The sequence below is a fragment of the Pipra filicauda genome, unplaced genomic scaffold, assembly GCF_003945595.2.
Source record: "Pipra filicauda isolate LSUMZ 115617 unplaced genomic scaffold, ASM394559v2 scaffold105_size2325265_pilon, whole genome shotgun sequence".
Classification (NCBI taxonomy): domain Eukaryota; kingdom Metazoa; phylum Chordata; class Aves; order Passeriformes; family Pipridae; genus Pipra; species Pipra filicauda.
Window position 1 is genome coordinate 30756 of NW_024103496.1, and position 23382 is coordinate 54137.

Below are 23382 nucleotides of genomic sequence, written 5' to 3' on the forward strand. Positions count from 1 at the left end.
TCAAGGAAACTTAACAAAAAGCTTTTCTGACATCTTTGTGACAGTCCAGTATCAGAAATATTAGATATTCAGTTTCTGAGACTCTCCATGAGAAAACTTGAAAACTTAATTTCACAATGAAAATAAAAAAAAATATAACTCCTACGTGCTTATTAATAAGGCAAAATAACATTGGGAAAGGTATAGTGTACTTACTCTAGAAGACGAGTGTTAAGTTCTCCCACATCATTTACATCAAACCATCCAATTTCCTGTCTCATAATTGCATGAAAAAATTCTTCTCTAATTTTTTTTATTTGCCGACCCGCTATTAGTGTCCAGAATGAAGTGTGTAAATAAGCAGCAAGAAGAACACCAGCTGCTATTCCACAATAGTAGTATGCATATCTGAAAGAAAAAAAAAAAGGCAAAAAAAGCAAGACTCTCTTAAATTGATTTTAATTACCTCACCAGTCTGAATTTGGTGTGATGCTTACTTCTGTTTCAGACCTCTGTAAAACTTGATAAGTTTTCTATGAACAGTAGTTAATGTCAGGGGTTTTTTTTTGCAATAACCAAAACAAAGATATAGTTAGACAGGAATTACCTTTCTTTTTTTTTTCTTTTTTGTCAATTTAACATGCATTTTCTCATAAGATTATTTTAGAACTGTACTTCAGATGCAATATCATTTTCACTTACGTGTATTGCTTCCAAAAACTCCCTAGCATTTTTAGCAAACATGGACAGACTTAATCATGTATACCAATATTATATGCACATTTACATCATACAGTGTGCCTGTCTATACAAATAAAAATATGCATGGATGCTGGAAATGTTTCCTGATTGGAGAATACAGCATTACTATATGTACATCTATTGCAAGCAAATGGCATTGGATCAAAAATTCTCTTGCTCACTGTTTTGTGCATAGCTGATACTTTAATTTTAAATTAATTCAGCCCTGTTCAGGGTGACAAATCTAAACCAAGAGTGTGTGAACCACTGTATTTCTCAAACTGGAACACAACTTGAGTCACAACTTTAAACCATTCAAAAAGAATTAAATCAATTTTGATTTGATACACAATTGACATCAGAATCAGTTATAGCTGAACTTAAACCAGAATTAAACCAGAAAAATATATCTGAACTGATTCCATTTGTAAAGCATGACCAAAATCAAGGGTTAAATATTCAGGGTGTATATATCTGTAATTATAAGAATACTGCATCTATATAAAAGCAAATAATGAGCAAAAAGCTATAAAACTCTTATGACTTTCACTCACGTGTACTAAGTTATGCACACTGATTCTGTAGAACTGTAACATGCTCCTTGGCAGGAGCAAATTGCAGGAATCAGTGTCCAAATGCTCTGCTCAAAAAAGGAGAGAATGGCTTTACAGATCAAAATTTTCAAATTTTAATCCAGTCTTTCTTGCAGCTATGATACCTTACAGTTTAGTTAGGGACTTGGGAACCATACTCATTATGAAATGTGTTTAATCAAAACAGTTTAATAAAAGCAGGTTAATGTTTAACGGAATGCTGGTTAGTTGAATATTGACTTCGATCACATTCAGCTTCATTAAAACTCTACAAACTTAAAAAAACCTTCCCAAACTAACCCCAAGAGCACTACATCTAAATTCAGCAGTAATTACCTTAGACAATTATTTTATGATGTTATATGACTTCAAAGAATTGATTTATGCTTGGACTTTGTTTCATGACAAATTGTCTCAAAAGGGATTCATATCTTTGCCAGACTCCATGCTGATAAAACATATTCTGTAAATTCACTGCTGAAACTAATCAGAGAGTAAATGCTTATTGCATTGTAAAGTAATAGTTATTTTTCTTTTGAGAAATAGTAGGGGTTTGGGCAAGCTGTTGTTTGAGTAACAAACACAACCAAGTCCACGTGTATATTTCAGTATTTGAACACACCTCTGTGAGATCTTTGTCCTTGTAAATGAGTTTTATTATTATTTGACCTGCTGGCAGGCATTCTTAGAGAAACAAGGAGTGGGTACAACCAGCTGCTTCTTCAAACCAGTGAAATCACTAACTCAAGGCTCTATCTAGAAACTTTGGAAAAGAAAACCTGTTCCTGTGCTGCTAAGAAGTAATACATTCCTCATTAAACAATTTGTTTCTAAAGAGAAACTTGTGCTGCTTTTTATTCATACTTGTACTTTCAGAGTTAATGACTAAAAGATAAGGTGGCATGCCTGATGGTTGTGGTTGTTTGACCCTGGCTGGAAGACAGGTGCCCAACCCAACATGCTCCATCCCCTTCCTCAGCTGGACAGGGAAGAGAAAAATACAATTAAAAGCTCATGGGTGGTGATAAGGACAGGGAGAGATCACTCAGCAAATAAATAATGGGCAAAACAAGTTCTATCATTTCATAGGTAGTAAGAACAACTATTTTTCAAGTTCTTTTAGAGTAAACAGAAGACAGACTTTAAAAATATTGTGCAAGTAGGCATCAGGTATTTACTAAACACAGAACAGTTAGTGTAACTTCAACCATGCACAAATTATTTAGTTCTGCAATTCTGCCTTCAAATTTGCTTTCAAATCACTGGGCAAAAGGATATCCCACTGAAGGTGTGTATGCATTGCTTGCATTTGTGTCAGAGACTGACAGAAATGTTGAGGGAGCAAGAAACTGTGTGGCCACACTCTCCTATAAAGCATAAAAGCCAATTCCCTGTCAGTTCATTCTCATTACATAAAAGTTCTTCATTTCTAAGTAATGGCCTTTTCCTAATTTGCTTATTTATTTTAGGGTAAAGAACTTTTTTTTTCTGGTGTAAATCCAGTTTCTTTTTTAATTACAAAATTAACTACTGAATCTAAATGATGTTACTTTACAGTCCACTGCTACCAGAAATGATAATGTACTTTGGTATAAAACAGCAAGAGTTACTACAGCAAATGTCTTATGTCTTCCTTCTCTTCAGAAAAGACAATTGCCTTGAAGACCACATCAGATATTTTTCAATACCTAATGAGGAACAGAGTTCAACCTGAGAAAAACACCTGAAGTGCTACAAGAAATTGCACATCAACTGTAGACATCCTGCATAAACCAAATGTATGGACAGTGGTTAATAAAGCCCCCTAACAAAGCACATCTATTAGCAGCTTATGTTTCTGCTTATTTGATCTTTTCTTTATGGAGCTCTGTTAGCAGAAGCATCTGCTGAATATTGTCTTCTGCTATTGCCTGCTCTAGAATGCTAGATTTAAGGCTGCATATAATCTAAATCTGTATTTTCTGCAGATATTTTCACAGAATCATAGAATTGTTTAGGTTGGAAGAGACCTTTAAGATTCTTGAATCCAACTGTTAACCCAGCAATGTTTCCTTCAGTGCCACATCCACAAATCCTCTAAATACCTCCAGGGATGGTGACTCAACCACTTCCCTAGGCAGCCTCTTCCAATGCTTGACAAACCTTGCCACGAAGATATGCAATCTCCCCTGGCACAACTTGAGGCCATTTCCTTTTGTCCTATTGCTTGTTATTTGGGAGAAGAGACAGACTTTTACCTCGCTACAACCTCCTTTCAGGTATTTGTAGAGAGCGATTTAGTTGCACTTGATCCTTGGGCAGCAAAGCAGATACTATCTGACAATTTAAATTCTGCTTTTGCAAGTGAATCACCACAGCTCAAGGAATCAGTGGACGATAATTAACATAATTTTTTAGCATAACAATTACTCTTTATGAATTCAGAGGAAGAGAAGTAAAAAAGAAGGCAATGCAGATGTCATTGGAACACGGAGCACCCCTGAAATGGGGGCAGAATGGGTGAGAGCAAGAGACGACAGGGAAATTTTGGGGAATGGCTGGGGATGTTCAAGAATCTTCCCAGTGCCTCAAATAATCTCATGTGCCAATCTTTAGGTACATATATTATTCAATCAATCATTGTTTTTGTGTTGTTTAAAGTGAGCAAAATATTCTTGGGAGAAGAATGGCTTGAATAGAAATGTGTGCCTACACTAAAAAAAGAGGAAATACCAAATTCTAATTACCTTGTCATATCTTCTTCCAGCTTCTCGAGCATGTCTGCAGTGAAATTCATTTGAGAAGAATTCAGTCCTTAGAAAGAAGAGTAAATACTTTTAATAGAGTAAGCTTTAACAAATTACTTTTCCTGCATGCTGTTCAGCATATTCGGAGTTGTTACATCTCGTTTTGAATCGAGTTGATTTGAATGAAAGGAGAAAATTTTAACAAAAATTAATGAACTTTGCTAATATAGGATTAGTCATAACTCCATTGACTAGAAAACCATCTCAAGTGTAACTTGAGATTAAAAAGTCTTCCTGAGCATAACATAGAATCATAGAATGGGCTGGGTTAGAAGGAATCCAACCCCAGGCAGAGCTCCATGCACTCCAGCTGGTCACTGACATAGAGGGTGACGCCCCCTTCTCATCTTCCCAAATGTTCTTCCAGAAGAGCCTGTATCCTCTCATTCCAACATTCAAGTCATAGGTAGGTCCCCTCTCCAGGCTCCAGGCATCTCTTGCAGGCACTGGTATCACAGTGGTAGAAGTGGGATGGACTGAGGTTCCTCTCCCTTGGCAGCTTAAGTTTTAAGACTGGGCAAGCCTATGGCCAAAGATGCTCTTCTCCTTCTTCGACAGATGGACCCCACCCAGCCCCCAGGAGATGGGATTTCTCAATGCGAGTCCCATGGTCGGAAGTAGCTGAATCCCTGGGCTGTGCCACCAGTCTAGTAACCATTTTTTGATTGACCAGATTTGATTAGCCCTTTCAAACCCTTTCCCTTTGACTGGGAGGACTGATGAGAAAAACTACCCACACACTACAGTCCCTTACTGATGCTGTGAGTTCAGAGGATGACATAATCTGATCTATGTATTGACACCAAAGTGACAGTATCACTCCTTCCTCTCGTATCTAGCAGTGCATGCCTGCCTTCCTTTGTGTTTGATTTCACAGTTCTGATTCAGCAAATGAGGCTGGTCAACAGATGGATCCCAGAGAAAATTAGTACTTTTATTTTTGGTAGTGAATCTCCGATTAATTTACCTACTGATCTGATTCACCTCATAAACTATAACTGTCAGATTTGACGCAAGGGAATCAACAAGAGCCCATGCTGAAGAGATGGAAAACCAGCCACTTTCTGTTTATTACAAGCACAGTTAAACATGATTTATCGAATGTGCACTGTAGCAGGTAATTTGAAAAAAAAGCCAAAAATAAAATCTACTAATGCAGAAACTAAAAACTACAATAAAAATCCCCCAAAATATAGTGTATGTCTATTACAATGAACATGACTTACTAATTTGTGTGATAGTATAGCACAGGGGTTTCTGACATCAGTATGTCCTGTCAAGATGCCTGAATCTCCCCATCTCTTTTTAAATACAAGCCATTGTTCTCAGTACAGCAGATATATTCTTACCTGTAAAATTTAAGTCTCCAGAAGCAACAAAGCTGTCAGTCATATCACCAAAAATTATCATCGAAATAGGGAGAGCACTTCCATGGGCTGCTGCCATAATAGTGCCCAGTATCATTAACATTTTATCTGACCAAGTGGAGTATCGAAACTGTGAGTGAGAAATGAATTCAAACTGTTGTATTAGAATGCTAACACAATGCTATGTCTACAAAGTCAAGAAAGTAAAGACAAAACTATCAATTGTACACCTGCTGTCACAAAACTACAACTTTATCTGATTAGAAATTCAGTTTACAAAACAATTTAAATGTACAGGAATAAATCCTTTCACTATAAGCACTTTTATGCTATAAACTCTCAAAATTAGAGAGGTGTACTATTTTAATGTATTAATATCTGCACCTGGGTAAGAAAGGCCATAGATAAACAAGGCACAAGAAATTTGCCCTTTTTAAGTTTACCATATAAAGTTCAAATTATAAGACAAATATATAATGGCATTGTGATAATTAAGGCAATAATCTCTTTTACTTTAAATTCATTATTATGCAGTCAGAAAAACTGTTCCTAATGTACTACAGACATTATAAAAATGTACTGAAATCCTAAATCCTCCTGCCATTGAACTTAATAAAGTTTGAGTTCATCTGTTACAAAGCCATTGGCTTTATTCTGTACTGTAAAATACTAAGATTACTGACTTAAATTATTGTCCTATGATGTAATTGTACAAGTGCAAGTTGATATAGCAAAGTAAAGAAACTGGGCATTGTCCAGCATCCTGGACTGTAGTTTTATGTCTGTTATTTGCAATATCATTGCTGTGTATCATGTATACAAAACATACAAAAAAAGAAAATATTTCAGTATTACTAAAAGAGGACCTATGACTGATTTTGATTAAATAATAAAATATTTTTTTGAAATATACAGAAAAAATCTGGAATCTTAAGTACTTTTTAGTACTCAATTCTTAATTTTAAGTTTCGTCAATGCCACAGAGTTACTTTTTACTGCTGATTCAGATGACTGAATAATGATTGATAGGTCTAATCAGTATGATTAGACCTGACTCTGGTAATTTAGAGGACACCACACATAATTGCAGACACATGGATGCCCTTTTTATTGTGTCAGAAGAAATGATTGAACATGGAAATCCCTATCTTTCACAAACAAAAATCTAGTATGAGTGTGTTTAGCACGATCACTTATAAGGGAAGACTCCTAAGAATCATTAACAGTAATTAGACAGCTTCTTTAATGTAACTGCATCCACAAAGAGAACTGCTTGATTTCCATGCTATAGCCAGTATTCTGCAGTCTCACAGTATTTGGTACAGACAGTATCATAGATGCAGTGCACTAACATAATTGCAATCATTTTTCTTTAGCCTTTTGAAATGTGCCTGCATGAATATGTAGGTACACATATACAGAGAGAATAAATCTTACCAGAGCAAACGGGCTGACCACCTTAGGTTTTTCCCCTTTCTTCTGCTTCTTCTTTTTCTTTCTAAGAAAAGGTGTGATGATTTTAATGAGTTTAAAAATGGATGACATTTTACAGAAATACTAATGCAACATATTAAAGCAGTTCAATTAAAATACAATTATGAAAAAAATTTACAGCAAAAAAATTGTGTGTAAAATGAATATGATTTATTGAGCATTCCTGAGAATACCTTAAATCTCCAGGTTTCAGCTCCTGACTGCTGTAAATTTAAGTCAAGTTCTCCCCAGTTCACCTGTTTCAGTGGTTCCACTACCTGGTCAGGGAAGTTGTGAACTGAAGCACTATATAATTTCAAAATGGGAAAGGGGAAGATAACTTACAAAATCAAATTTTTCCACATGGTGGGTGAGGAATACATAAAATATTCAAGGTATGTAAAATATTGATTCCCTGCCATATGAAAGATATTAAGATAATCTCTAGCAAATAGCATAAATGTATCCAAGATGTCCACTCCAACAGAATTTCTGTCATATTTCAGATTTATTTTTTCAATAAACTCCAGTCAAAACTGTGGACATTTAGTCCTTACGAGAAAAAGTTAAAAGGTCCTTCTGCACCAAATGAACATGTCAATCAATGCTACTCTCAGTTTGATACCAAGCTTTCTGTTATTAGGCTTTTCTGAAAAATAAAGTAAAATAAAATAAATAAATGAAATTAAATATAAAATAAGGTAATGTAATCTTACAAGCTTCAATACAGAATGTTCACAATGTTTAAGAATACTTACTGTTTGTCTTCAGATTCATGACCCTGGTTGGCAACATCATGAATATTTCCATCTGCAGTATAGTTCTTTTCATCTTCAGAATGCATTTTTAATTTATTGAAAATAGCTCCTGTAAAGTAATATTTGACTGAGAAATATACAACTTTAAGCAAATGTTTTAAATTTATTTTAGTAATCTCAAAAATATAAATGTTTTTCGAATTATCTCAACAACCATTTGTTTAAAAGAAAAATACAGTACTTTCTGAAATCAGTAAAGTTATTAATATCATACATTGCAAGTGAATCCTCATAATCAACAAGTATAAGCATGTTGAGAACAGCCCAGAAGTTTGGTGTTTCCTGACAAACATTTTGGATTCGTATTCATTTGATAACAGTACCTTGTTCATTTAATTTCATTTGAATGATACAAGCATAATATTTTCGGCAATTCAGCAAAGATATACAAAATAAAGGAGAAAGTAAATGTTTATTTAAAATAACTAATTTTTATCCAGTTAACTGGATTTTTCCCAATTTTAGACATCAGTGAATTTACAAAATATCTCTGATTTAAAAAAAGTCCCAAACTACTGACATACCAGAAGGTTGTTCTGAGTTTGTGTCCAGTCCTCTGAAAAACTACTCAAACATGAGCAGAATTAAGATGGTTCAGGACACACTGCATGATTGGACTTTGTTCTTGTTACGTAAGACAGAGATAACAAATAGATTTCTCTCATTTTTTTTCCCACTCCAATTGCCTTGCCTATTTTGGCGAGTAAAGTGTATGCACTTTGGACTGTACCTCCCTTTTCCTAAAGGGAATAATACTACTCCTTAAACACACACTTATTTCACTGTCACCTGGGAAAACAACCCTGAATACTCTATTCTTCCATCAAAAAAAGTTCCCTGGATCTACTGTTGGCTTAACTATGCCCCTTAAATTCAGAGGAATTCCTCTTTACCTTATTAGAGGAGTTGCTGAATGCTCCAAGTAACTGTTACACTTAAGGACGAATCCATTCTTGAATACACAGTGAGAAAGAAACCAAATAACACCAAAGGATTGTTTTACTCTTTTGCTTCTTTTCCAATCTTCTAAGTCTAATCCAGGAAAACACGACCCATCTAGCATGAAAGAAAATGGGATTTTACTGGAGTGCATATAATTTCTCATTTGAGTAACTGCAGAACAGCAAGATGAGTGTCAGACTCAGTTTAAAAATGGTTTGGAAATAGCTCTGGTCAGCAGAAATCTTCTCAATTAGCATCTTTTTGATTTTTGAATGTATGTTCAGATGGGAAACAACTTTCTTGGTGTTTATTTATCACCAGAGTTATTCAATATGACTCAATCATGCATTAATGTGTGAGGATACAATCTTTTTCATAATCATTACTTGCAGTATAGTTGCATTTAAAATTATATTCTTCCTACAGTTATAACAGAAGAATGCATTTAAAGAAATATAGTATGGAACATTTGGGATTTAAAAATGCTCAGGACTTTATATCACAAATGAAAAATTGCAGAAAAAATATAAAATTACTTCTTGTGCAGGTGGAAAACATTTTTTCCAATTGAAGCTGAATAAAACATATATTATTACAGACACACTCAATTTTTTTCCTGTTACCTTTTCTAAGCAATGATATGCCTCGTAATATTGTAACAGTACAAGCAATCCTTCCCTCACCGAGTCTCTTTGATTGGACAGACACTTTTTGCTGTGCACAAAGAGCCCTTTGTAAGCTGAATACACACAGCTTAAACATATTCAGCAGTTACTGATTAGTAACCATACACAACCATTGTTGATAACTTGAATTAATGAAATATTAAACTGACCCTTGGTATGCTCAGTGCTCTGAATAAGAAACAGGAAAAGTCTTTGCTGGCCAAGAAGTCCCCAGTGAGGTGGGGTAGAGCTGGTTTCTACTGCCTCTGGAAGAGATTCTCATTGTGATTTAATTGCTGTCTTCCAAATTGCTGCTTTTCCCTTTTCATGATGATGTTTTCCTCTTGAATCCTTAAACTGTTTCTTAATTCCATCTTAAGACTGTTACCTCTGTCTGCCATTTTACCTTTCTTACCTTGCAGAAGTCCCCTTTATCAATTTCTTTGTAGTTCTTGCTCAGAATTTAGCAATTTCCTCACGAGTCTGAGAGATGGTGACACAACTGTGTCTTGGATCACAGACAGCTGAAGTCCTGAGGAAGAAGGAAAGGAGTTTACAAACTCAAGTCACTATATATGAAATATATAACAGCATCAACATTGTACCTGTACAGAAATTGAATCTAGTAATATTGACTTATTTCCTTGTACAATACTATTTAAAGTCACATTTTATGAATACTTGCATTCTATTCCATACAATTTGTGAAATGTTTAGATTACACAGGAAATTATGAGAGTTAAAAACCTGTCGTTCAGCTTCTGCCTAGTAATATGGAATTCCAATTTTTTGTTTATTTCGCTATTCTACAATGAAAGCTCATTATATGTGGATGACATATAATGTCAAAACGCCATCCTGGCCATCCTCCTTCCTCCAGATCAGATCAATTGTTACATATGCCGTTCTTGACAGGTGTTTAAGTTCTGTCTCTCCATTGGTAGTTTCTAAAAACAACGATGGAGACGTTTAGACTATCTGAAACACTAGGAAGTTTTTCTGATGTCTAACATGAATTGTCCTTGACACAGGTTAGACCTGTTACTCCTTTCCTATTTGCAGCTTTCAAACTTCTAATGTTGCTTTCACAAATGTTGTCTCTCTTCTCTAGATAAAAAACAAAAAAGCCCCAAACAAACAAACAAACAAACAAAACCCCACCAAAAACCCAAATCTAAAACCAAACACAAAACCTAGTTCCTACAACCTTCTAGATAGAGTTGGTGCCATTGATCTTTGCCATTACTATCCTCTGGACCCAAACCTTTTCACAGGTTCCTTTTTTTTTTTTGTGGAAAGTAGGCTCAATCTGTTGTTTATTTAAAAAATAGGGAAATATTTTAAGTTTCTGTAAGTAATTTGACTTTCTTGTCCTGTAGCAATATGGAAGTATACTTACATATTTTATTTAATCTATATATTGAATTGTGTTACACTAGTGAAATGACTAAAAATAATCATTCAGTTAATCTCATAAGTCATCGATTATGGCACTATGACCATGTTCTGCATGTTAGTCTTTAATCAGAGTCAAACTGCTCTGTTCCTTTTTGATGTTTACCATAAAACAAATAATTGTACACTCTAAGGCAATTTTGTTTCTACAGGCAATTGTATACAGTCAAGACGTGTTCACAAGCTCCAAACCTTTTAAACAGCCATAACCATAGACAGTGGGGGTAATGCTTCTTCATATCGATCACTTCTGCTTCCAGAAACATGCTGTCACATGCCAAAGCTCTGTCTGCCTCACATATCACAACACCAGTGCACCTCTGACAACAATCCAGGGAGATTCAACAGGAAGATTCCAGTTATGATATCAAGTTGTACTGCATGTGATCATTTTGCAAGAAACAGTTCTAAAGAGATTGGAGGAAATAAATCTCTCACCATGCAGGACTTCAGCAACCAGACCATCAGATTTCACTATGTTGTGGCCAGCTGCATTATGGCTACAGTTACTGAGGTTACTGAGAAGGCAACACCTGTAGTCATTCTATTGACTCAGACTAGATGCTCTGATGTCTCATTATCTATCTGCAGCTTCTCTTAACCCCCAGTTTCCCTCTTTCCATCAGGAGTCTTTAATCTTAATTTCCACAAATTTATTTCCTAAAGTCGTACCCAATGGTTAATCCAAGCTCCTTATCTCTCCTAACACTTCCAGGTACAAGATCCCAGTTTGCTTGCAGTTCTAAGCTATCTCTAGTCCAGGGACTGTCAACAGCTGAAGCTGGCGGCAGAGAGAATGGAAAAACTCACTTCAGTTGTGACAAGCTGGTCCATTATAAGATCACTAAACTATATTTTGATTCCAACAAGGTTCATTGATTCCAACAAGGCTTATCAGGATAAGACCTCCAGATATTATCCATGTCAAGGCAAAAACAACCTTCTCCCATATATTTCCCACTGAATCTTGAGTTTATTAGACTTTGGCCTTGCAAATCCAAATTTCACCTTTTTTTCTTATTTGTTTCTTACTCATTTCTAAGCATAAGCTTTGTGTAAAAGTGACATAACATACTAAACAGCAACGTGATCAGTATAAGTGCTAATCATAGACAAATATGAGTAATATGAGTAATATTAGTAAATAGAGACCTTCCTGCCCAAGAAACAGCAGAAAGAACCAATACAAAATATTGAACTAATCAGCAAACCACAGGGGTCTTGCTCAATGTTCCTCCCTTTCCCTGTGTAGACTGTGAAATCACAACATGATTTCTTGTCTACTTCCCAGACAGAATGGGAGATGAAGGCTGTAGGTCAGAGCCAGAAGGACTGGGGGTGGCTCCACAAAAAGTCAGTATTCATGGAGACCCTTGAACAACAAGGTTTCAGAGAGTACTCCAGTATCACCCAATGATAATTGAAAGAACAAAGTGAAGGCTTGTATTGCGACTTCCTCACCTTTGCACTCTAGACTTCTCCTTTCTGACTCAACCCTGAGTCACAACCTCTGCACAGTTTACATTCTGCTTGCACGCAATGACACGTGACCCTGCATAGGGGTCGTGGCAGTAAATGTAATTCCTTGATTTCCTTTTATAGTCAGCAATAAATAATGAATGATTAACAGCTCACCCTGACTGAAAAAAGTGTTCAGAGCAGTCCCGTTTTCCATGTCACCTTTCACTGAAAGCAAATGATTTTGTTCATATGGAAAATGTTCAAGGTAGCAACTCTCAGCAGCTCATCTGAGCACCTAGTCAAACTGAGATACCAACTACTGTAAGAAAATGCCTATATTTCTTGTATTCTGGCACACTAGGAATGCTGTTCCAGTAGAAATTAGAGAACTAAGGCAGATATCCTAAGGATCCAGAGACATCTCCTGTGGGCAAGGTATGCTTATTAAATGCTACAGGGATTCCTTGATGGGAGCATCCTCAGCTGTTCCTTGTATAGTCAGGACTGTGAAGCAGAATTGAATTTAGGAAATGAACTGTTTTAAACTACCTCTGGTGAGTGTCTATCGGGTTTGGGGCATGCAAACAAAGCCTTCTATCTAAGCAATAGAGGAAATGACCTGGCAGTGATTCCATGTCATGGGCCATTTGAAGAAGACATTATAGCATTTTCCATGGTATCTGAGGACAGATATTTTGCTAAGTTTTCCCACATCCTAAAGAAGACAGATGATTTCTGCACTGACCACGCAAGGGTGGCAAAAGTTGACGAAAGTGTCCATTTAGTTGGAAGTTATAAGCAGGTGTGGTTAGAATCAGGTCAAGTCCTATAACTAAACTGATTCCATGGTATGGTACACATGAGGAAGGAGAATGTATCTGCCTAGGTTATTTATGGAACATCTTGGCAATATTTCAGAAAGATGCTTATGTGTCATGTAAGCATGCTTATGATGCTTATGTCACAAAGATTACTCTATGTGACAGGACCAGAAGAATTTCTCACACACTAATTGGATAATCTAATGTGTACAAGAAATTGTGTGTTTACAAGAACAAAAGTTATTGAAATACAGTTCTTCATTTTGTTCCAAATATGTATGTGACAAAACCTCTTTTGGAATACTGGTGGATTGTTTCACAGAAGAGAATTACCACCTACTTTCCTGATCGATTTCCACGTATATTCGTATTTCAAGTAAACTGAACTATTTAAGCATGGTAGGTCTCTCAGGGAAAGCATGTGTACATGCTTCCCTAAGTCCTATAAATGAAGGTCAGTCTATATCATCATGAGTGCATGTATGGTCTTTTCATACTGGGGGTTAGATTGGGTTATCACACTTTATTTGTTACAGAGTACACCTTGTTCCAGTAAATCACCAGCACTGACATTTCCTCTTTTTCACAAAAGGGTGAAGTCAGGCAGGCAGAATAATGCTTAACTCAAGATCTCGGAGTAAGATGTTCCCCACAAACACTGAAACCCCAAGAATAGCTAGAAGTTATTATCCTCTTTCTTTTGATGTTCCACCACGACGGTAGTGATCAAAACATCTTGTTTGCTACCACAATATTCATAGCAGTGGCTATTCTAATAATGGTAAGCTTAGTAAACTGATCTCCTCACAACGGATCCCATGGACACAGATGATTGTCATGCCATATCAGATGACTCATACATACATTAGTGTTGAACCATGATAGGAAATAGAGGAAAAGAATAATGACACTGCTCACCTATGAAAACCCCCTTTTTCTTCACATATATTTATACAAATATGTAGAAAAAGAGAGGGATGAACAACAGAAAAGGAGAAATATATATGTATATCTTCTATATCAGCAAAATATGAGTAGAAATAATGGCAAATGTTTCCAAAACCCTCTGTTGTGCATCAATTTTGATCTAGCTGATAATAAAAACAGTCAGGTTTTTGTCTCTTTTTTGATCTGGGTGTATAATACTAGTGTGATGGCATTTAAAAGTAGATCCTCAGTTTCTGATTGCTACCTTTACCTTATGGTTTTTGCAGTGAACCATGTACTAACTTGAAGACAGACCCTGAAAGCTATACTGTACAGATTAATTTCTGCAGACTCAAAAAGCCCCTTTACTTCAATAGCACTCAGCCAGGACACAACTGCCAACTATGCATAGCGAATATGTTAACATTTTTCTATTCAGGATAAAACTGGGATATATGGGAAACTCAGACCACAACTGCAATGAAAATTCATGCTAATAGGACAGCAAAATGGGCTTTTATGATCCAGTTATGCAGTTACAACCAAAACAGTGTTAAGAAAAGAACTCACAGCACTGGCTGCTCCTGCTTGGTCGCATTGCTCCTGAAACGGGAGATTGTTTTAACAATAGCGACTGACCTGAGTGTGGAGCAAGTAAGAGGACATGCTTAAAACTATAGGCCACTAAATTCAGAAACTCGTAAAATGGGACTTTTGGGCCTAAAGGATTAGCTTTCCTTAACTGGTAAAAATTACACAACCTCAAAATGGAGTATGATTATCAGTTATACCACAAGAAGAATCTCCTGTAAGAAATGTAATAGGTAGATGTCTCAGAACAGTTATCTAAGCAATGAAAGGAGATTTGGCTAGCAGGAAATCCATCTAGAACACTATGAGATTGTAAAGTCATACAAAACCTGGGAAAACTGTTGGGATTGGCATCTGAGAATGTATCTGATTAAAGAGAACCACAGTGACTTTCAAGTAACAGTGGTACAAGAGTTAAGTCAGCAAGAGTAACTCAGGGGCCTGTGAATCAAGGAGAAATACAATGAGAAGAGCTGCAAATTCAGCTTCAACAAGTATGGACAAGGACAATGGATAAGGTAATGAAGGTAAGAAGGAATGCAAGGAAATCTCAGTCCTGTGGATCTGACAAAAGGTCTGCACATATTGTAATTTTCAGAAATATGGTTATAAAAGACCCAAAGCCTCCATTTCAAAATAAAAATCAAAGGGAACAGAAAAGGGAAAATAGTCCTCACTGTGAGTATAGCTCTTTGCGTAAAAAGGGGTAAATGGTAACTGCAAAATGGTAACTGCAAAAGATCCTTGGAGAAAATGATAAGAACTTCCTCTAGGGGACACCAATGGGACTGCAGGAAAGCAACATGGTAAAATCTGAGGAAAAGAGGTAAAAATATGAGAAAATGGGACAGAATACATAAATTCTTCACTGGCTCATTTTGTTAAGGAAATGAAAAATCATGAGGAGGAATGAAAACAACAGAAAATAACAGATCCCTTTTCGGTGAAGCCCTCTGGCATCACCTCTTCCTCTCAATAACAAAGACTAGGAACGCTCTGCTGTCTAGTTGTCCCTGGTCTAGTGGTGCAATTACAATATAATCAATGCAAATGGCCAATAACAATATTAGTACTAGATGGTGAAGAAAAGAACATTAACTACCACTAGTGCCATGATGTTAGTTGATACTATAAAGTCAATAACCCCTCTTCAATGAATATTTGTTCCATCTGGAACTCAAGAAAATGGAAAAATGATAAAATTTGTATTATATGCATGAAAGGATGTTCAAGTACCCGTATTAAGATCTCTGCCTGCAGTTAAATAGCTGCCAAGTTCAGGAGTTCCTTCTGAGTATAGTAGTGGGAGGACCCCTCATATAAACACCAGGGAATTATTGGCATAGTCTTGCTGAAACAAAATGGATTAGATTCAGATTTTGCTACGGATGTTTGTGGAATTGGGCCTGACCAGTGGGAGGTGAGGGTGGAGTGATTCCTGCAAGTCATTGATGCTTTGTTATTAAGAATCCGGAGGAAGTAAAAACAGTGGATATTTGGGTAACAGAATTTCCTCAAGTTTTGTGTGTCTGTAAGCTAAAATGTAAAAAAATAGAAGTTGTGATTGGAAAGTCCAGATCCTCCTTCCCAAAAAACAATATCAACACCTGGATACCCAGAAAGAGAGGAAGGACTCCAATCCACCAACAAGTTTATTGGAAAGCAAGTTCTTAGTACAGAAATTTATCCTTTTAACATCCTATTTGTCCAGTGTTAAAAGCAAAGGAAAAATCCTAAAAGTGGGATTTTAACACTTACGTAAGGTAGCCACCTCTCAGGCTGTTTGTAGTGGACACACACCTGAAATTCATGTAGCACTAAGCAGAATATTTCACTGATTTTTTTGCTATTGGTTTAGCCAATGCTTTCTTTACAATTCCACTAAGATAGCAAAGCTGGTAACAACAAACATTTAACTGTGAGAGAAAGCAATACTGTTTTATACATGTACCTCAAGACTTTCAGATCAAATGTATCACATGTGGATGAAATTACCATCAAAATGTGTTATGTCATACCATACATGAATGATGAGTTGGTACATGTTAAAAATGAATTTTGAAAGTTCGGGAACATATTCAGGAAGTAATCATCATTACTTTCAACACAGGCTTTAAAGCTGAATCATGACAAGATTCAGCTGGTACAATCTGAAATGAAATATTCAGTAATAGTTTTAGGTCAGGAAGAAACGGGATCAGCAATGAGTAGAACTGACTACGAGAGTCCATGCAAGTAATAGTTGTATGAGATTCAATTTTGGAATTGCTTACATTTTCATAAGAATTACATTTGCAGAAATCAGTACACCACTAATCAAATTAGCAAAGAAATTTCACCAACAAGAATGGAAAGAAAAAAAGAAGCAAAAATGCACTACTTCAGACACTGGCCTTTAGATGCTCAGACTATTGTAAACTGTTTCATGTTCAGCTGGCCACTAATGATCTACACTGTGCTAAGAACACAGAAATAAGATGAAAGTTACAGCCTTTGCTTTGAGAGTCTTAAGACCTGTGGGAAAGAACTTTACATACTAAAAAACAGGTTAAGCATTGACATAGGCAATTAGCTTCAGGAATACATCACTAGAGGCTGTTTTGCAGTAATACATATCACACATGCTTCACTAAAGTATATATCACACGTACTCCACTGAAGTTCATAATGTCATAATCAGTGGAAAAGTACAAACTGGATATGTATCAAACCCTAGGCTAGCTGGACAATGGCTTTTATAAAATAAAAGCTTTATGTAGAATATAAAAAGATTTATCACTAGCTCTGTATGGCTTTTAACCACTGGAACGGAACATAAATGCACTTTACCTGTTTATGTGTCTCTCACCGGATAAAAGCTCTGCTATCCACTTCGTGCCACAGGTTATTCAGTGTGGTTCACAAATGGCTCCAGTTCTTTTCAAAAGTGTGGCAAATCCTCTATTAGATATGCTGCAACTCCTGGGAAAAATAAAAAGAGCTGTCTGCCCTCACTCTGTGCAAGCAGCAGAGCCACAAGCTCTGCTAATGAGGTTAAAAGAGGAACCCGAAGGAAATGATCTAGCTTTGTACATAGTTTCAGACCGGATGCATCAAGCTTTAACTATTTGGCTACCAAAGTAGAATAAAAATTACCTTCAAACACAAAATGGAGATCTGGTAGCCTATCAATCATGGAAAGGAAGTCCTGTACATAGGTTAAAAAAAGAAGAGAGGAAAAAAAAAATGCAGGTCATGTAAAAGCATACCAAAAGGAACATAAAGAGGCAGCAGTATTGGGATAGTCAAGCACATACCCTTGTCAAGATTGTGGTGGCCCCAGTAGACTTAACATTTGAAGAAACACACAGTTTGAAAACAAACCAAAGAAAACGATACAAAGCAAGGTATCAAAGACCGAGCTATTTACCACATGAAAGTGAGGACATTGAGGGGCGATTACTATAGAAGCTAGTAGAGAGGTAAAGTTTGCATGCAATGACACGTGACCCTGCATAGGGGTCGTGGCAGTAAATGTAATTCCTTGATTTCCTTTTATAGTCAGCAATAAATAATGAATGATTAACAGCTCACCCTGACTGAATGAAGTGTTCAGAGCAGTCCTGTTTTCCATGTCACCTTTCACTGAAAGCAAATGATTTTGTTCATATGGAAAATGTTCAAGGTAGCAACTCTCAGCAGCTCATCTGAGCACCTAGTCAAACTGAGATACCAACTACTGTAAGAAAATGCCTATATTTCTTGTATTCTGTGTCTGCACCTGGCACACTAGGAATGCTGTTCCAGTAGAAATTAGAGAACTAAGGCAAATATCCTAAGGATCCAGAGACACCTCCTGTGGGCAAGGTATGCTTATTAAATGCTACAGGGATTCCTTGATGGGAGCATCCTCAGCTGTTCCTTGTATAGTCAGGACTGTGAAGCAGAATTGAATTTAGGAAATGAACTGTTTTAAACTACCTCTGGTGAGTATCTATCGGGCTTGGGGCATGCAAACAAAGCCTTCTATCTAAGCAATAGAAGAAATAACCTGGCAGTGATTCCATGTCATGGGCCATTATGAATTACTCTTTCATGTATTTTTCCAGTTTCCCCTTAAATTCCTGTGAACAGGTGGCGTCTACAACATGCACAGTTCTACTATCTGATGCATAAAGAGTGATGTCCTTTTTTTGTTTTTAATCTGACTTCTACAAATTCATTTGATGGACACAGGGTAGAATAGTAAAGAGATTGAATAGTGCATCCCTCAGGGTTTGCCACTGAGCAGTTTTAAGGTTTTCTGTCATACCATCTCTGCCCTCCCTCAGCTCTTCTTCCTGAATGAAAAGACCTGGCTTGCTTAGGTATTCCTCATATGGCACTAATGACCATCATCACTGCCCATCTCTGGACTACTAGTTTTGTTATTTTCTTTTGGCGGAGTGACCAGAGCCACATTCAGCTTTATCACTATCGGTATATATAGTGGAGAGGCATGGACAGACTGCTCACAGACCAGTTTGGATGGCAAAATGTCGGCTTTATTAGAAGAAAGACACCTTATATACTGCTTATGACACCCAGACGTGTGGTTCTTCTTCACACAACATTGGATACATAAGGAAAACATACTTTGTTGTCCACTGCTAATTGGATCACAACAGGTGTCCATAGGAGATGAGAAAACTTGTTCACCTGCCAAAAACTCCTCCTTGACCTTGGCAAAAAGCCTCCTTTGTTCTAGCTTCAACGCCTGTAGCCATATTTTAGCTACGCAGTTCTTTTACTGTCCACACCCAGACATGCCAAGACAAGGCTCACAGAAGTGCAGTAGAAATCATTCACATAAAATCTCTATACTCCAACATATCACAGCAGCTTTAGTATTTTCATTTAGTGACTCATAAAAGTAACAGCTGAAGCAAGATTTATAAGTACTCCTTCCTTCTTCCCGAGAAGGAAGAATAGCATTGAAGATGCCAAGTTCATTGTCTCTAACATCAGATACTGTCTTTACTGTCTGAAGAAAAAAGCAATTCTCAACCATTTCTATACTTCTTTCCCAATTTTCATGTTCTGTTGAAAGAACCTGGGAATAGCATGTGCGACAGAAATACCTGGTGGAGATAAATTCATTAGAAATATAGTGATAAATAATTTCTATAAAATGTAACCATTAGGATAAACTCCCATGTTCTTGTTAAAAAGATTGAAAAAAATAGTAATTAGGGGATAACAAGTAGCAAAATTCCATTTCTGAAATGCTGCAAATCATTAAGGGTGTTATCTCTTGCCTTGAAGGCAGCTTAGTATGTGCAAAGGCTGATTCACCATAAAATACACATGTGCCTACACGGTCTTTTTTCTCTCTACAGAAAGTTTCAGAAATGCAACCAGATCAGAATAAACAGCAATTCAGACCTTAAAACTACATAACATAAGCAAGGCAGAAGAAAACTGATGCAAATGTTGCTGTGGCAGTTGCTTGATTTCCACGTGTTTAAACTGAAAAGTTTGTCAACATTTGTTAAGAATCACTTCAAAGAAACAATAAGAGGAGCAAGCAAAAGAAAAAAAAGTGTATCAAAAATCACGGGACAGACAATGTGACCTTAAAAGTAGCTGAAGGATAGTGGAACCAGTGCTGCAGAAGACATAATTCCTCTGAAGGATTCATTGAGCTTCAGTACCATTAGTTCCATTTACACAGTCACTTCTTCCACAAAAAGGCACAAAACCTCAAACATTTCTGAAGCCATTGTTTTAACTTGACAGTCAAATAGCAAAAGAAGAATCTCTTCTCAACCTATTCCAAAGGCAATATAAAAATGTCAAGCATGATAAAGAAGCACAGTTAGTCAAAGTCCTTAGATTATTAAAAGATACATCCCCTGTCACGGAGAACCTTTCCCACTTTATACTCATACAGATTTACCCCATCACCATCCAGCTTATTTTAGATACAAATACCTGAACAGTTGGGAAGACCACCAGTGCCAGGAAATGACAGTCCGAGGGTGGATCCCCTTCTCTGCCGTGCAGCAAGAAGCTGCACAACCATCTGCTTTTAAGTCTTTTCTAGACTCCAGGGGAGGAGCTCGCACCCAAAAAAGGGCAGGACCGAGGCACACAGCATCCCAGAAGGCAGATAGAAACATCATGTGTTAGATGTGACACACAGAATTTGGCAGAAAAATAAGGAAGGCACACCTCATTAATCCCAGTGATTTAAAACACACAGGTTGGCATGCCCATGACAGAAGTTGTAGCACTTTCAATACATGGAGGCCCACAACCTCGCTGACAGAAAAGCCTGCCTTTTTTAAGAACTGTATCCAGAAGTACAGCACTCACACCTCGGCTGCAGAGTTTTATAGGGTTCTGAAAATGCTCATGTAGGAGACCATCACCTGATTTGATTAAAACATTGCATTTGGTTATTAGGCCAGTTGCAATTTCTGCAAGCTGAAAGACATAGCATTTCATGAACTACACACTGTGGATACGTATCCTGATTTCATGTGAGCTACCACGTTATGCTCCTGGTGACCAGATGCTATCAGTAACCTAAAAACATCAGTGTATTTTGTAACTGCATTTGTAATACTAGGAAGATTGGTTTCCTCCCCACCTTTTTCTTTTTAATGTTACTCTACCAAGAGTATCAGTGACAATAATAATAAAATAAAAATATTCACAAACAGTGATAAAAACTAAGGAACCTGAGTGCCAAAATGGGTTCTGATGCTTAACTTGGACATGTAGGCTGGACTGCTTTGTGGTTTTCACACTATTCTTAATTCTTATACATTTCTCTTCATCATATCTAGGAAACTGAAAAATCTACGGTGTTAAGAGAAAAGCCTACCTTTTGACCAGCCAGTCATTAAGCACTGCTCCTTTCCCAAACAAGGGCTGCAGTCTTCTACTTATTTCTGATTTCTGCTTTCCTGGAGAACCTTAAATCAACCCTTGTGGCTGCAGGCTCTGCAGTGAGGTCTGGTCCCATGCTCTGCAGCTGCCACTTCTAAAAGGCAAAAGTACAAACTCACAGTACTTTTACATTGCAAGGGACCCACATGGATCAAGTCCAACTCTTTAAGTGAATGGCCCATATGGGGATCAAACCCACAACCCTGGTGTTATTAGCACCGTGCTCTAACCAACTGAGCTATGGAGTACAATGAGGGACACTTATGCTTTGAAGGTGCACGATTTAAAGCATCTTATATTGGCTAGTCCTGACCTGTGCTGCTGTGCTCAATACTGCTTCTCCATATGATATATCTAGTAGCAGAGGTATTTGATTATAAGGTATAATTTGTAATGTAGGTTTTGTTTAGAGTGACCTTCTCTTAGGTGGATTGCCTTCCACGGCTGATGAGCTCCACCTGCCCAGGGGGCCGGGAATCGAACCCGGGTCGCAGCGGTAAGAGTCAGACACTCTAGAAGGTCACTCTAAACAAAACCTACATCCTGGGGACCTCACTGCCACTGTCCAAGCTTTGCTCGGCCCCGGCAGATGAACCTCAGGACTAAAGGGTGGGCTCAGTTCAGCGCACGCTGTGTCTCACCTAAAAATCCACTGCGCAGGCTGGAAGGGTTAATGACCTTTCCCAAAATCTTCGCTCGCGAAGACTGGCCATTACATTACATAATTTGTAATAAAGCACCTAAGACACTTTATTTACTCCTACCTCAAATTGTGCCAACAAAATAATCTGACACCCGATGTTAATGTTACAAAAGCCAGCTGTTATAAACATCAGGTTCACTAATAATATTCCTAAAAGTAATAAAATATTACTGGAAACAATTATTTCCTAAGGCTGAAAATAAAAGAGGTTAAGAATAAGATTCTGAAAGCATAGCATTAATCAAATAGCAGACTATTTCCTTAAAAATAATGATGGTACTGAGGTTGTTTAGCTTGGAAAAAAGAAGGCCCAGGAGGGACCTTATCACTTTGTACAACTACCTGAAAGGAGGTTGTAGCAAGTTGGGTGTGGCAGAAAGGGTAAACACTGTATAAGAAGAATGTCACAAGGAACCATAGGAGATGTAGTCTCCACAGCAAGCCCCCTGGAGAGAGAACTCAACGGAGCATGCTCACCGAAGGACTGGCTAGAAACTGGGGGAAATATGTCACGGGAGGTATATAAGAGCTTGTTAGCACGCGAATAATCGATTTGGCAGCTGCACATGTATTTGCTTGCTCTGTGCCCATACAAATGCTATAATGGCTGCCCGTAACAGGACTTAAACAGACATCAGGAACTAGAAGCACTAGCTTTGGGATATCTGCCGTAGCATCCTCCTGATAGCAATCAAAGGAAAAAGAGAAGAGGTCTTCAAAACATGTCGCACGCGTCACTCATCTCTGGAAAAATAGGACAAAAAGGAACTGAAAAGGAAAAAAAGAAGAAAACTAAGCTTCAGCAAAAAGAGGTGAGCTATCAGGAGGGCAGGGAGGTTTTCCCAGAGGGAGATTTTTCCAAAAAAAATGGAAGAAAAAGCTGAACCGTTATTAATATATATTACCATAACTATACTGGCATTTCTACCGGTCAAAACTTTTATGTGACTGCTTGGCAAAAAAACGGTGTTCGACTTTATGAGAGAGAGAGACTTACAGAGGCTTTAACGCAATTAAGAACTTGGCCACGTGGAAAGATCTAATGAACATCTTGAAAATTCACAGCAGAAAAGCAACTCGACCCGCAGCTGCAAACCCCACTCCTCCTGTCGCTCCTGCAGCCCCACCTTGGGTTTCCCCAGAGA

At 37.3% G+C, this 23382-nt stretch overlaps 1 protein-coding gene across 4 annotated transcripts in view; it reads right to left on the reverse strand.

Moving 5' to 3' along the window:
* ABCB1 (ATP binding cassette subfamily B member 1) overlaps nucleotides 1–23382 on the reverse strand; it is a 115539-nt gene that overhangs the window by 28050 nt on the left and 64107 nt on the right. For 3 of the 4 annotated variants that reach the window (XM_039379652.1, XM_039379640.1, XM_039379668.1), the window contains exons 2-11: nucleotides 21470–21628; nucleotides 17755–17806; nucleotides 17449–17580; nucleotides 9780–9896; nucleotides 8651–8813; nucleotides 7698–7807; nucleotides 6904–6964; nucleotides 5449–5596; nucleotides 4040–4106; nucleotides 196–387 (exon numbers count right to left, since the gene is read on the reverse strand). In XM_039379652.1, the coding sequence (XP_039235586.1) occupies nucleotides 196–387; nucleotides 4040–4106; nucleotides 5449–5596; nucleotides 6904–6964; nucleotides 7698–7783 (554 nt within the window). In that variant the 5' untranslated portion in view covers nucleotides 7784–7807; nucleotides 8651–8813; nucleotides 9780–9896; ... (1 more) ...; nucleotides 17755–17806; nucleotides 21470–21628. The remainder of the gene's footprint in view (nucleotides 1–195; nucleotides 388–4039; nucleotides 4107–5448; nucleotides 5597–6903; nucleotides 6965–7697; nucleotides 7808–8650; nucleotides 8814–9779; nucleotides 9897–17448; nucleotides 17581–17754; nucleotides 17807–21469; nucleotides 21629–23382) is intronic. The other variant, XM_039379646.1, reaches the window with a different exon arrangement.